Raw genomic sequence first — 15,413 nt, 5'->3', positions numbered from 1 at the left:
GATACCCTAAGGGATGGTGCATCTTGGTGCCTGATACAAAAGCCATTGAAGTCAAAAGGAGTTGTTCCATTGTCTTCAAAGGTTAGATAAGGCCCTGATGATGATGCAGTGGAAGCAAGAATGACTAAGAGGGTCATTGGGGCAGAGGGGAACCAGATTTCATCTGTCTGGACAACCTATTAGCCTTTCTACTGGGCTTTGAAAACCACCCACTTTGGACCTAAAATATGGCTGAATCTTCTTAGATGTCACTGTGGCTTGAATTTTGAAGGTGATATTTGGGCAAGGGAGATATGTCTATGCAGCTATGAATGAGAGGGGAAGTGGGTCCATAAGGTACTTTCTCTCTTAGGATGTGGTCCACACTGTTTTGAGACCCCTCTGTGTTAATTACTAAGAAATGCATGAAACTGCGTAGTTCCAATAAGATTGAATGTTGTTGCTGTTTATTAGTTTGAAGTTAATATTTTGTTGTTTTTTCATTACAGCATGATTTTCTTTCATCATCAGTCTTTTCATTTTTCATCTGCTTTCCCTCTCTGGACACATCAAAATTCTTTCATCTAAAATACGTTGACTGACCATGACTCCTTTAATCTCTAGGCGTTAGTCACAATGACTCCTGACCAGAGGCAAGATGTTATTAGAATGTCCCAACTGGCGATTTCAGACAGTGAAGAAAGAGTGAAGCCATACACCTTGGAAGAGTTCTCCTATGATTATTTTAGGTGAAACTTAGAAAAAAAAATCTCTTCAGCACGCATAAAGGACTTGAGTTTATTTCTAAGACAGAGCCGAATCGATGGCTGCATTTCAGGATTACTGTAAGAAAGCTTTAGATTTCAGTTTGTCTGGCCTGATAGGACTACAGCTGTGATTTAGGATGTTGTGTTCTGTGTATAAACTGGCAGAACATCAGAAGTCCGATTGTTACATGAAATTTTACGGCCAGTATTATTCATGAGATCTGACTAACTTATGGTCCCTTCTGGCCTTGAAGCCTCTGAATCATATGTAGAACATTATACGGGATCATGGAAATGTAGGACTGGAAATGACCTCGAGAAGTCATCAGGTTCACTCCCCTGCACTGAGGCAGGACCAACTAAACCTTAGACTAACCCTGACAGGTGTTTGTCCAACCTGTTCTTTAAAAAACATTAGTCTCTTCTGGTATGGCAAGTCCTGTGTATTAATTCCAAATAAATTAGAGTCTAGCACCTGTTCTAGGCATCTAGTGGGCTGATCCAGTGATCACTGAAGGCAACAGGGAGACTCCTATTGACCTCAGTGGGTGTTGGATTGGACCCTATAAGAGTGCCCTAATGCAGAACTGGGAGCCTTACATTTGGCACCCAAGTTCAGAAGCTGGGCTCCACAGAGCCGTCGCATCCCTCGTAATCTCTCCACGATTCCTCATTGCTTTGTGTTTGCTGCTAGGCCTCCTCCGAAGCACACTCTGAGCCGGGTGATGATCACCAAAAATCGAGGGAAAGACAAACTGTGGTGCTACACCCGAGAGCCTATCAAGCAGCCCTTGCTGAAGAAGATCCTGGGCAGCGAGGAGCTGTCCCAGGAAGCCTGCATGGCGTTCATTGATATCCTTTTAGTGCTATGGAAAGGCTGCCCACAATAGATCAAACCAACATAGAGGCCTAGCCCAAGGAGTCGCAGTATGGGCCTGATCCAAGGCCCACTGAAATCAGTGGAAAGACTAACATTGACTTCAGCGGGCTTTAGGTCATGCATCATGAATAAGGCTATGATTATGTCACGGAGGTCAGGGAATCCGTGACTTCCAGAGACCTCCATGACATTTTCTGCCCAGGGGCTAGAACTGTCAGCTGACAGCCCCGCAGCTCTGAGTCACTGCTACCATCAGGCCCCACAGCAACTCCTAACCGCCGGACACCTGGGGTCCCCAGGAACTCCCAGCCTCTGCAGGTGGTGGTGGTCCCCAGAGCTCCCAGCTGCTGAGGGTGGCAGAGGGACCCCAGAGCTCTTATTTGTTGCTGATGGCAGGGCTTCTCACAGCTGCCCACCTACAGTAGGCAGTGAGGTTACCCCCCACCCCACAGCTGCCCAGCCACAGAGGGCGGTGAGGGGACCCCAGAGCTCCCAGCCGCTGCAGGGAGGTGAGGGGGACCCCAAAGCCCCAGCAACAGTGGGTACTAGACCCTCCTCCCTCCCCATTTTGTCAGGGATATTTTTTGTAAAAATCACAGCCAGGTCAAGGGATTACATGAATTTTTGTTTATTGCCTGTGACCTGTCTGATCTTTACTAAAAATATTCCTGACAAAATCTGAGCCGTAACCATGGGACTTGATACAAGTGCTAATGATTAGAGATGGGCCTGAACCAACTCCTGGACCCAAACAACCCTGACCTCTGAGGGCCGGTCAAAACACATATCCAGATTATGCGGATGACCTGCATCTTTATAAATTGGCTACACCAAACTCGGACTCAAGCATTACGTGGTAGATAAAGCTCAGATCCTAACATTGCAGTGTGAGTCATTCCTTAATAATAATAAACAGAAAATTTGGTCAAAAATGGGGGGGAAATTTTCAGTGAAGCTTTTGTAAATTTTTTCCTGTTTTTTTCCCCAACCAAAATTAAATTCAGAAAATTCATTTCAAACACACTGCACTGAATAATAATAATTACAACAGAACTAGCAGGATGGGCCAGACCCCTTAACTGATGTAAATGTGAGTAGCTCCATTGACTTCACAGAACTCTGCCAGCATATGCCAGCTGAAGATCTGGCCATTAATAATAATAATTCCATGGCACTTACATGGTCCGAAGAAAGAGTCACACTCATTCTGGGCCTACGTGTCCCCCCAGCCAAGTCTCTCCAGCCTGAGAAAGCAAGGTGACACATAAGGGTCTATGATTATGGGTGCCATCCAGAAGGATCCCAAAGCACATTTGAAGATTAACTATATACACCTTCCACCAAAATGCAGCCACCTCTGGAGTGATGCACAGCAACTCTTTAATTGGGTCGGTGTCCAAAGCCATTCCTTAAGCCTCCTCGTTCGTGTATCCTTGACTGCTGCCTTGCACCTGTGCTGAAGTATATGGGTGACTACCCATCCAAAAGAACCCGCTCAGTCAACGAACTAACAGACCAAATATTTGAAGGTGCCTTGAAAGCTGAACCGTTGAAAGATGAAATCTACTGTCAGATCCTCAAGCAGCTCACTGACAACCACATTAAGTAAGAGTCATTCTTCCCCATGTACCGCGCTGTAACTATCTGTGTTGGGCAATGCAGGACTGACTGGGGGGGTCTGCAGAACGGGTAGGCCCAGAAGTCTTCTGTTCTCTCTGTCCTCTTTAAATCACTTTATCTAATGTCTCTGTGCTGATGACTCCAATCTATCTGTCTACTCTGGAGTTGTTCCTGTCCTTCTGCTTCTGCATTTCCCTCTGGCTCTATGACATCTCCTCCAAGGCAGATGTCTTGCCATCAATTTAAATTTAACAGGATCTACTTTTCCACCTATTCTCTGTTGTTACTGACCCTACCACCATCCTTCCGGTCACTCAGGCCTATACTCTGGTGTCATCTTTGACTCCTGCCTTTTCCTCTCCCCAGACATTCAGCCCAGGTCCTTATCTGGCAGCTTCTTCCTCCTCAACAATTCCAAGGTCCTCTACAGTTGTGCTGTGCTGGTGAATCTTCGCTCTACAATCTCTGCCCCCTAATGTATATGTAACCCCATTACTAACATTAGTGTCAGTGCTATAAGGCTTGAGACCCAAATTCCCAAATTTCAGACCCAAATTCCCATCTGTGCTCAAGTCCCTTACCCGACTCTGTTGAACAGGGATGGAAGCGGGGTAAATTCCATTGATGGCCACTTTCATGCCCCCCTATGCTGCCAGAGCAGTGTCAGGGGGGTCTTAGTGTAAGTGAGACCCAGACCTTTCTGGTAGATAGTGTTCCTTCAAGGAGTTTGATTTTCCTGTTGTATATCTATGTCTTTAAGGTACAGCGAAGAGAAGGGTTGGGAGCTGCTTTGGTTATGCACAGGCCTATTCCCTCCCAGCAATGTTCTCCTGCCCCATGTCCAGAGGTTTCTCCAGTCCCGGAAGCATCACCCTCTAGCCACAGATTGCATACAGAGACTACAGAAAGCACTGAGGTATAGTACCAGATTCTGGTAGATGTGATGGTGTGTGTGTGTGCTATTGCCAGCATTTGCTGGCTGAGGAAATGAGGAAGGGTTAGGACAGAGCGTTAAGCATTTCTCTATCTGTCTACTCCAGTGGACACGCCTCTGATATGGAAGTTGGGTGATGTGGGTTCTGTTCCTGTCTCTACTGTGATTGGCTGTCGGACCTTGGGCAAATCCCTTTGGGGGAGACATTCACTGGTGCCTAACCCATTGCCTTTCTGCCCCTCTATTTTCCAGCTGTGAAATGAGAATAACTTTACTTACCTTCCTTTAATAAAGCCAAGTAGTATTAGTCTGTCTATCCACGCATTACTAATGTACCCATCACTGTGATATCTAGGGGCCAAATAAACACATTCTCCCCCTTCAGACCTCTGCTTAACCATCTAGTAAGAGGCCCATAAAATCCTCCATGGCTAGGCTGCTCTGGTGCTATGACAGCTACTTATTATAATAACCATGACTCCCTGGATGTGACCTTGAGCTCCCTCTCTCTGGTCATTGTAACCACCTCTTGTCTCTCTTCATACCCTTAGACTATCAGCTCTTTGAGACAGGGACCATTCTTTCATTATATATTTGTACAGCACCTAGCACAATGCAGCCCTGATCCTGCTTATGGCCTCTAGGCACTACCACAATACAAATAATAAAATAAAACAGGGCAGAAGAATCCTTGCAGTGACTGCTTTGTCTGCTCATATTTCCATGGGCCATTCTGGGGGAAGGTAGGTTGGCTATGAAAACTACAAGATTTTTTCATTCCTGTACCTAACCATAGCAGCAGCCATGGTAAATCATAGATCTTTCATTGTGTCCTCCTTTTGATTACTGATAGCCAAGCAGGTGAGTCCTTTCCCAGCTCCTATCCTAAAACCATTCTCCATGTAAGAATCCTTTCCATTTTGTGTGGTTCCTGGGGTGTCATTAGGTTCTTATTGAAGATACTATTCTGTTTTTGTAGGGTGTAAAAGTACATCAGCAGTGAGTTCTCTAGTGCCATATTCATTGTAAATCTCCTGTCTTATAGGAATGGATCCAGGAAGTATCCTCCCCATCTGGTTGAAGTGGAGGCAATTCAGCACAAAACCACCCAAATTTTCCACAAAGTTTACTTCCCCGATGACACTGATGAGGTAAAAGGGAGAAAAAAGATCTGAATTCCGGCAGAAGAGACTTAAGTTTTCTCTAATTAATGCCAGGCCTAGGCTAACGTCAGTTCTGGCTCCGGCTAGGCTTGGTAAGACCATGGAGTGCAATAGCGTGTCATAGATGTGGATGCTTAGCTACGCGGATCAAAATCAACATGAGTTTGAGTCGTTGCCATCTCAATTCAGTTTTTCAAAACAAAGATTCTGATTCTCTTTTCTCTTCTGCTGGCAAAGCTAATAGAGGGATACCAGTGTCAATCTGGGAGAGGGGAAGCAGGACCAAAGCCACCTCTAATTATGAAAGGAACAAACCTGATGTGTGAATGTGAAAACATGTAACCTTTCCTCATATAAGTAGGGGTCTACCAAACTGGCATCCATGAAAATCATGTCACGGACTGTGAAATTTGTTCTCTCCCATGAAATCTGGTTTCCAACAGATCTGAAGGCAGAGGGGAAAGCAGTGGCTGCTGGCTGGGCACCCAGCTCTGAAGGCAGTTCTGCTGCCAGCGGCATCGGGGAAGCAAGGATGACATGGTATGGTATTGCCACCCTTACTTCTGTGTTGCTGCTGGCAGTGGCACTGCCATCAGAGCTGCCGCTCTCCCGCCACCCAGCTTCAGGCAGAACTGCAACCAGGAGCAGCGCAGAAGTGAGGGTGGCAATACCGCGACCCCCTCTACAATAGGCTTGTGACCCCCTTTTGTGTCAGGGGCCCCCAGTCTTAGAAATGCTGTGGAGAAATCGCACATTTTTCATGGATTGGTCATGGCATAAATTGTAAATTTTGTGGATGTGTAACACATCCACGAAATTTGTTATTTATGCTGTGACCAACCCGTGAAAAATGTGTTTGATTTCTCCATGATTTAAGTAGACCCCCTACATATAAATGTCTATCCCATTCCTTCATGGTCTTATCTCAATTAGATTGTCAGCTCTTTGTAGCAGGCAGCACATCTTTTATTGCCTGCTAAGCACCCTGCATGCTTATGGAGATGAATAGGAATATTTATGCATGAGCCGCTTTGTGTGTGCAGTTCCTGGCACGTGCCATTCTTGCACACTAGCACTTAGTACTGCAGAATGCACGCACAATCTTGTGTGAATTTGAACATATAAACCCTGTTGCTGGCGGGTACAAGAGATAGAAGGTGATGAATACGCACACGAGTGCTTGCTTGTGCGAAGTTGGGCATGCACAAGGGGAGATCAGGGGGTGCCCCCCTTTGACAAGATGGCCCCATCTGTCCTTGTCTGTCATGGAGATCTTCGCAGCTGCATTGAGATGTTATCTCTTTAGAACTCTTTCCATGGGCAGGTCTATACTACAGGTGGAACTGACGCTCTTGAGATCGATCTACCGGTGGTCGATTTAGCAGGTCTAGTGAAGACCCGCCAAATTGACAGCAGATCGCTCTCCAGTCGACCCCTGTACAGAAGACTATGGTAAGTCGACGGGAGAGTTTCTCCTTTTCACCCCCTGCAGTGTAGACCTCGTGGTAACTCAATCTAAGGTACATCGACTCCTGCTATGTTATTTACGTAGCTGGAGTTGCGTAGTGTAGGTCGACTTACTGCAGTAGTGTAGACATAGTCTAAATGTGACACGGGACAAGCCAGACAATGATTTACAGACACATCTTGGGCAGCCTGAAGGCAGACACAGTGTGGATTTCAATGTTAGGTGGGTTAGCCATCCGAGGTACCCGAGGTGATCTGCACTGTAAAGGCTGCATGATCAGCTGGGTTATGGGCACAGCGGTGGCATGACACTCTGAATGCCATCAGGTCCCAGGGGCAGCCTGTGCTATTTAAAAGGACAGCCAGCCACATGGAGTCATTCCACCCCCGAACAGCGAGAGGCAGGTGTGCCCTGCAGGGGTAGAATCATGTCTGCACTCCTGGGGCGTCTCGGTCCTCTGCATAGTCCCAGTGTAGCATCTCTCCCTTCCTCTTACTGCGTAAGGTAACTGCATTTCCTCCCCCCCTGAGAACCAACAGAAGCTCCAAAAAAACAAACCCCAAAGCCCTGTCCTGTGCAGATTTGGGCCACTTTCCACTGATTTGGGGGAGGGAGGGGTCTCGATTGTAGGGTGCCTACGTTGGGCTTGATTCACAGGCATGCAGAGCACCCACAACTCCAGCTGAAGTCATTGGGAGCTGTTAGTAGCTCGGCACCTCTGAAGGTCAGGAGCCAAAGTGGCTCAAGGGGGGCCCGCAAATCAGTCATCACTGGTAAAAAGTGAGTGTGAGGAAAGGCAGGAACACCCTGAGTCTCTGAGGCCGCAGAAGCAAAAGCCGAGAACTGACTGCTGCTCCGAATAAAGAGAGAACTGGAACCTGCTGATGAAGTAGGAAGATCTTAGGCTTCGCCTTTCTCCCCTTGAACAATGGCAGTGGTATGTTAGCATCTAGGGGGGACCAGGAAGAATGCACAGAGAATCAATGCTGTAACTCAGCAGGACAGCTCTGCCTCTCTGCAAAAAGCACCTCTAAGTTTCCCATGAGAGAGGGTGACCCGGCAATGAACAGCGAGGTGGCTGAGGTGTGGGTTCCACCTCTCTTTGCAGGCATTTGAAGTGGAGTCCAGCACTAAGGCCAAGGATTTCTGCCAGAACATCTCCAGCAGACTGCTGCTGAAGTCATCGGAGGGCTTCAGCCTCTTCGTCAAAATCTCCGACAAGGTGAGTGGCGCACAAAGCGATCGTCCATGGGCTGAGCAGCTCTGCATCTCAGAGCCTTTGCTGCGCCATGCCCAGCTGGTGTAAATCATCAGCACTCTGCTGAAGCCGGTGGAGCTATGCCACTTTACACACCTGGTCCATTGCTCCTGAGCTTCTCCCTGGATCTGACCTCTGGAGAATTCTATTCAAAGGTCCAGGCATTCCTGCAGCCCCTGCTCACAAGCCTCATCCCACTGAAGTCAAAGGGGTTACTAATGGGAGCGTGTACAGTTGATGAGAGGGCTGCAGAACTGGACCCTGCGGGAGCTGGCAGCATAATACTGTCAGGATGAGGTTTTCCAAACCACTCAGTGATGGCCTAACTGCTCCAGTTCACATCAATCCCATCCAAGTCAGTGACTTCGATTCAGGCTGAGCGCTTTGGAAGATCCCATTCTACAGCTTCAGGGCCTGATCCTGCCCCCCCTTCCTGCCTCCTGTGGCAGTGCTGGCATACATAAGGATCACAGGACAGTGCCCTTAAATTCTGTAACCTCTTGCATGCCAGTTGCATCTCAGACTGCTTTAGAACACAAGAACAGCCATACTGGGTCAGACCAATGGGTCATCTAGCCCAGTATCCTGTCTTCCAACAGTGGCCAATGCCAGGTGCTTCAGAGGGAATGAACAGAACAGGGCAATCATCAAGTGGTCAATCCCCTGTCATCTGCTCTCAGCTTCTGGCAGTCAAAGGCTAGGGACACCCAGAGCATGGAGTTGCATCCCTATCTTGGCTAGTAGCCATTGATGGACCTATCCTCTATTAATGTATGTAGTTATTTTTTTAGCTCCATTATAGTTTTGGCCTTCACAACATCCCCTGGCAAAGAGTTCCACAGGTTGGCTGCGCATTATGTGAAGAAATTCTTCCTTTTGTTCGTTTTAAACCTGCTGCCTGTTAATTCCATTGCGTGACCCCTGGTTCTTGTGTTATGCGAAGGAGTAAATAACACTTCCTTCTTCACTTTCTCCACACCATTCATGATTTTATAGACCTCTATCATATCCTCCCTTTGTGGTCACTCTTCCAAGCTGAAAAGTCCCAGGCTTATTAATCTCTCCTCATACGGCAGCTGTTCCATACCCCTTATCATTTTTGTTGCCCTTCTCTATACCTTTTCCAATTCCAATGTATCTTTTTTTGAGATGCACGCAGTATTCAAGGTGTGAGCCTACCACAGATTTATATAGTTGCATTATAATATTTACTTATTATATGTCCCTTTCCTAATGGTTCCTAACATTTTGTTAGCTTTTTTGACTGCTCTGCCGGGTTAAATCATCCAAAAGGCAGATAGTCTGCTACAAATGGCCAAGGAGAGACGTATATAAATGCTTTGTGGGTAGAGTAAACTGAAGCAATTATTTACAGGATCAACAACAAAGAGCAATGGTATTGTCACCTGCATAAACAAAGGCATCACGGAGCCGGGAGCTGATAGCCACTCCCTGTATGGCTCTGGTCCAGCCGGACCTGGGATATTGGACACGACTGATAGTGACTTATTAGAGGGGAACAAGAGGATGATCACGCTGATGAATAGACTGATTTACAAGGAAGGATTAAATGTGGTACCCAAGAACTGTCCAGAAGCAATGGAGAGATGAAGGGAGATGAATTGATTAGGGTGGAACAGGAGGAGATAACTGGGAATAACTGGATGAAATTAGGTGAAGGACAGAGTAGAAACAGCTAGGCCAGCAATAGCTTTCTCATGGTGAGATCTGTGGAAGCCTCACCACTTGAGACATTTAAAACCAACCTGGGGAAAGCACTGCAAGACATAATGGAAAAAATTATCCTCCTATGGCAGGGGGATGGCCTAGGCTAGCCTGCATAATAGGCCTTTTCTCCCCTATAATGCTCTGATTAGCTTTTATTTGGTTGGTTTTAACAGCGGGACGTGTTTCCACAGGTTATCAGCGTCCCAGAAGGAGATTTCTTCTTTGACTTTGTCAGACATCTTACAGACTGGATAAAGAAAGCAAGACCTGCAAAAGACGGTAATCACGTCATTCTTCTGTTTTGCTGCTATTTCCTCTCTCAGGTACAGTGCTGGCCAGGGAGGTGTCTTAGAGCCATGGGTGGCTCCAGGCACCAACCAGCGCAGCAAGTGTGTGCCTGGGGCAGCAAGCTGCAAGGTCGCTTTGAGGGCGGTAGTCAGGCGGCCTTCGGCGGGATGCCTGCAGGATGTCCGTCGGTCCCACAGCTTCAGCGGCAATTTCGGTGGCAGGCATGCCAAGACATGGGACCGGCAGATCACCCGCAGAAATGCCGTCGAATCCGCATGACCAGCAGACCGTCCGCAGGTGTGCCGCCGAAGGCCACCGGACTGCCATGCTTGGGTTGGCAAATACATAAAGCCGCCTCTGCATAGAGCCCATTGAAATCATTTTTAAAAGGCTCCTCTCACCTACCGTATCATGATGAAAACTACAACTGTAATGTGTTTGGCACTGTGTAATGTTTAGGTCTTGAGTGTTCATGTAAATCGTGTCAACAGCAACTCTGCACCTAAGAAACGATCCATTCTTGGGCAGGGAGTAAACTTTTACTCTTGCTATCCATAACTTCTAAAAAGAACTGCAAAACAGCCAACACCCAGCAATACTCCAAGCTCTGACTACTTATATGATCAGTTAGAGGGCATTTATTGTCTTTGTAGGACTTAAGACTTTATATTGCCACCTGACGGCTCCCAATAATTTCACAGTACCCACTTTAATCCTGTTCCTATTGCTATTAAGGGAATCAAGAATCTTCTGTGGTCATACAGGTCACAGGTGCCAAGGGCTGGCAATGCAGAGATCAACTAGACCCTGCTGCTAAAAAAGTGACTTCCCCTGAAGATTGAAGTTTTGTGGTTGCTGTCCCGACTTTGGCAAATGTAGAAACTTTCTGAGGTTTTAGCATTGCTTTGCTAGCTGAAATGCAGCTCCCCTAACTGACCTCAAGTAATTTTCCAGAAACTCCCACAATACATTGTATTGCTGTTGCTATGAAATTAAATCCATCCTGCTTATTTAAGTGAAAGGCTGAGGACCACTAACTTAAGCGTTCATAGAGCAATGCAGGCAGCCACTCTGTAGCCAATGCTCTTCAGCCATGGCTTGAACACTTGCTATTTCATCCCTGAACCTCCTGCAGCAAGGACTGTGAATTGCTCCAAGGAGTGAGCATCTCTTTTATACAGGTTTCCATCTAGTGGTTGAAGCATTTGTTACAAGCCTCGTCAATGCTGAACAGATTGCTTTTTGCAGGTATAGTGCCTTCTCTCACCTACCAAGTGTTCTTCATGAAAAAACTGTGGACAAACACCCTCCCTGGGAAGGATTCAATGGCAGACTCCATCTTCCACTATTATCAGGTACTCCATGAGTTTACAATACTGGGGGAAGTCTGGGGGACTCAGGGAACTAGTAAGGGGATAAAAAGGCTTCCTCCTTCTACATCAATAGCTCACACCAGTAGTGACAAATAGAGGTTTCCATGTGCTGGCTGTTAGGAGGACTGGAGGTCTTAGTCCAGCACCTCTTGAGTGGGTGTCAATATCATAAAACCATAGGTCAGAGGCACTAATTAGCCCTCTTCTCAGCAGACAAGCCGCACTCTGAATAGCCCCAGAGATTTTTCATCTCTTTCATGTCAAGGTGATCTGCTCAAGTCAGGTTTGAGTGGCAGAGATAGGGCAGAATGCCACACAGCTGCTGTACTTGTTCTGCAGCTAAAGAGAGGTCTCTGTTCTGCTGGGCTGTCTAGCCAGCTACTTTCAAGCGTGAAATTCACATGCACACACTATTGATTACTGTCATTCTCAATAAAATGGTTGTTCAAACACGAACATGCCTCCTGCTGATTATGTCATATGTGGTCTTGTTGACAGATGAGGGGTACTTTTAAAATCATTCTCGAGGTTATATGCAGGGCCGGCTCCAGGCACCAGCATTCCAAGCTGGTGCTTGGGGTGACATTCTGCAAGGGGTGGCAGTCCCTGTTGTTTTGCCTCCAAGCAGTGCGTCGAATTGCCGCCGCAGACAGCGGGGGCAGTCCCTATGCCCTTAGGGCAGCAGGTGCATTTCCGTGGCAGCGGCAATTCAGTGGCAGCTTCTATGTTTAGCTGTCCGCGGCGGCTTCAGCTAAACATAGAAGCTGCCGCCACCATGGAAACGCACCTGCCGCCCGAAGGGCACACGGACTGCCCCTGCCGTCCACGGCGGCAATTCGGCGTGCTCCTTGAGACGGCGAAAACTCTAGAGCTGGCCCTGGTTATATGGCTTAAAAGGGAAGCTTGATTTGAAAAGAAGAAAAACCCATTAGATTCCAAATGATCCCCCTCAACAGCTGAGTTCCTCTGGGCCAACACAAGTGACAAAGTGTGTTAGTGTGTGAGCTAAAATGGCCTTGGTCAAAGTGGTCTGGCTGAGAGATGAGCATCTAGTGTTGGCCAAACTAATCCAGAGCTGGTGCTTTAACAAAACATTTCTGCCCGCCTCATCACAATGATGATTTCAGAAAAATATTGCAGTTCCCAGGCAGTTCCTCCATAACTAGAGAGGGGTGAACAGCAGCAAATGCCATTCCCTTGGGGAATTCCCCATATAGGTTGAATTTACCTGGGAAGCACTTAGTTCTTGCTGAGATGGCAGCCATAGAAGAGATCTGTAAGATTGTAAGAGGTAAATGGTGCTGCAAGTTACACCTCAAGGAACTGGCTGTTACTCACATGGTGAGAGGGCAGAAGGGTCGGGGGTGATTGAAGGAAGAAACAAACATGTAAAATAAAGCAGGGAGAGGCCTCAGCTGCATTCTCTCTGCCACCAGCAGTGCAGAGGGGAAGACTCATTGGGGATGAGCCTGCCTGCCTGATGCCTCAGAACCTGATTCCAGCTTATCCACAGTTCCTGTGGGGTTGTAGTTCAGGAGCAGGTTTCAGTTCCCCTCATTTTGGGCCAATCATGACATCAAGCTTCAGGTTCAGATCCGGCTTCACCGAGGCTCAGGTTCTGCAGATCCAGTATTTTACCCAAGATCCATCGCTAAGATTCGTGTTTTCACTCAAATCCCCAAAGCTGTTAGACTTAGGTTCATTTCAAACATGGGGCAGCAATCAGGAGAGCCCCTGTTTTATCAAACCCTGATCCCTGGCTGCAGTAGTGCCAAGTGTCTCGGTCTGGGCTTCGCAACCCCCATCCCCAGGGCCACCAACCACTGGGCCCTTCCAGTGTTTCTGAAGGGGAAAGGGGTCCCAGCTAAGTGGGGGTACCAGGCGGGGGTTGGGTTGTGGGATGGAAAAGACCAAAGATCACTGCACTAGCACAGCTGGCTTTCAAGCAACTTCCTTCTATAGCTGCCAACCTGCTAGATTTCCGTTAGCCAGCGTCTACTTGGCATTTGTTTTGGGACGGTTGGGTACTGCCATTCAAACAGTCTCTGTCTCTGAGGACAAAAGGACATCTTTGAGAACCTGGATGTTTGTGGCCTCCCCCGTTACCTTGTGAAATGCTTTCGTTTGCAGGAATTACCAAAGTACCTGCGTGGCTACCACAAGTGTACCCGGGAAGAGGTCTTACAGCTAGCAGCTCTAATCTACAGGGTGAAGTTTGAGGATGACAAGTCCTACTTCCCCAGCATCCCCAAGCTTCTGAAGGAGCTGGTGCCTCAGGATCTTCTCCGGCAGCTCTCTCCAGACGACTGGAAAAGGGTAAGGAATGGCCTTGATAACACCGAGCCAGGCTTGGAGAATGGTGCTGCGGGTATAGCGTCTCAATAAGCATGTGACAGCTACTATCCTATCCAACACAGGAGGGACTGAATGGGGGACCTCCAGACTTAAAAGCATGAATATAAGCAGTTTGAGCTAAACCTCTCTAGGTGGGGCTAGAACACACTCTGTGCTCTGCCAACCATGCACAGAGTCAGACTGGTAACACACGCACACTAGTAGGTTACACTTACACCATAGGTAGCTATTACTATTATAGCAGTGCTTAGGACCCAGCAAAGATCAGGGTCTCATTTGGCAGGGCAGTGTGTAAGAGCATGGTAAGAGACAGTCCCGGTCCTACAGAGCTTACATTCAAGACGGACAAAGGAAGCAAAGATTGATTATCCCTGTTTTAGGTGTGGAGAACCAAGGCACAGAGAGATTAAATGACTTGTTCCAGATGACACAAGGAGTCAGTATCAAAGCTGGAAATTGAATCCAGATCTTCCATGCGCTAGCCCAGTGCATTAACTACAAGTCTGTCCTGCCTCACACTGGAGAAAGCACCTGTGGATATATTCAAACCTGTACTGGCTGGAAGATGGAAAAATAATGTATAAGGTCTTTTCAGGCTCCTACACTGACACAATAGCTAATGCGCAGGAGAGGGCATGGTGGATTTCTGTTAAAACAGGACAGCAAAGTCTGATGTTTTGTGGCAGGAATAACATGACATCTGTGTGTCATGATGCTCTTTGTATTCAAATGACCTAGTTCCCAGGTGGTCTGGCAAGCCCTTCAGTAATGTCATGTTGTCCTTTGCAGTCCATTGTGGCGTATTTCAATAAGCATGCAGGCAAAACAAGAGAAGAAGCCAAGCTTGCCTTCCTAAAGATTGTCTTCAAGTGGCCTACGTTTGGATCAGCCTTCTTTGAAGTGAAGGTACAGATTTCATTGTGTGGCTCACCTTGCAGGAGCAGGGACCCTGGGAAATGGTTGGTTCTCACAGTTCCTCCCCCTGACAGAGTATAAGGAATTCTAAAGGGAAGAACTGATGGCTGTTTGGTGACCCCTGCCTGGGCCACGTAGACTCGTTCACCAGCTCACTCCCTCTAATTAGGTATTTCCATGGTACTCATCATTGTCTGAGGACCTTCCACTCATGTGTGGATCTGTCCTTGGTGAGGGAGGGCAGTGCTACTATTGCCATTTTACAGATGGGGAACTGAGGCACAGGGTAGAGTGAGAGTTTCAGTGGGACTTGGCTCCTAAGCTACGTAAGAGCTTTTGAACGTTCTGCTTTAAGCGACTTGCCTACAGTCAGCCAAGGAGTCGACGGATGAGCCAGAAATGGATCGCAGATCTCCCAAGTTCGGGTTCATTGTCCTAGCCACAAGACCTTGCTTCCTACTGCTTGACTTGGTTCTTCCTGGATGAGGTGGAGGCAGAACGGCTGGGTGTGTGGGGAAGCCTGCATTGCCACTGCCCTTCTTCGTTCTGGGCTGTAGGACTGAGACCCAGAGTCTCAAAGGTATTTACTGCCTTTGGGAGTTAGGTGCCTCTATACCTTTGAGGATCTGGCCCTGAGTCTCCAGAACTGTCTGCCTAGCATCTCTGACCAGCACTAAGGAACCTA

At 47.5% G+C, this 15,413-nt stretch overlaps 1 protein-coding gene across 2 annotated transcripts in view; it reads left to right on the top strand.

Annotated features, from left to right (window-relative positions):
• The window catches only part of MYO7A (myosin VIIA), a 185,600-nt gene that overhangs the window by 164,292 nt on the left and 5,895 nt on the right, over positions 1–15,413 (top strand). For both annotated transcript variants that reach the window (XM_050930288.1, XM_050930279.1), the window contains 10 exons: positions 604–728; positions 1,441–1,609; positions 3,089–3,231; positions 4,007–4,162; positions 5,226–5,331; positions 7,920–8,033; positions 9,989–10,076; positions 11,334–11,440; positions 13,589–13,774; positions 14,603–14,719. In XM_050930288.1, the coding sequence (XP_050786245.1) occupies positions 604–728; positions 1,441–1,609; positions 3,089–3,231; positions 4,007–4,162; positions 5,226–5,331; positions 7,920–8,033; positions 9,989–10,076; positions 11,334–11,440; positions 13,589–13,774; positions 14,603–14,719 (1,311 nt within the window). The remainder of the gene's footprint in view (positions 1–603; positions 729–1,440; positions 1,610–3,088; positions 3,232–4,006; positions 4,163–5,225; positions 5,332–7,919; positions 8,034–9,988; positions 10,077–11,333; positions 11,441–13,588; positions 13,775–14,602; positions 14,720–15,413) is intronic.

The sequence above is a fragment of the Gopherus flavomarginatus genome, chromosome 1 (genome assembly GCF_025201925.1).
Source record: "Gopherus flavomarginatus isolate rGopFla2 chromosome 1, rGopFla2.mat.asm, whole genome shotgun sequence".
Lineage (NCBI taxonomy): Eukaryota > Metazoa > Chordata > Testudines > Testudinidae > Gopherus > Gopherus flavomarginatus.
The sequence above is the reverse complement of the archived record's forward strand: the minus strand, read 5'-3'. Positions and strand labels throughout refer to the sequence as shown.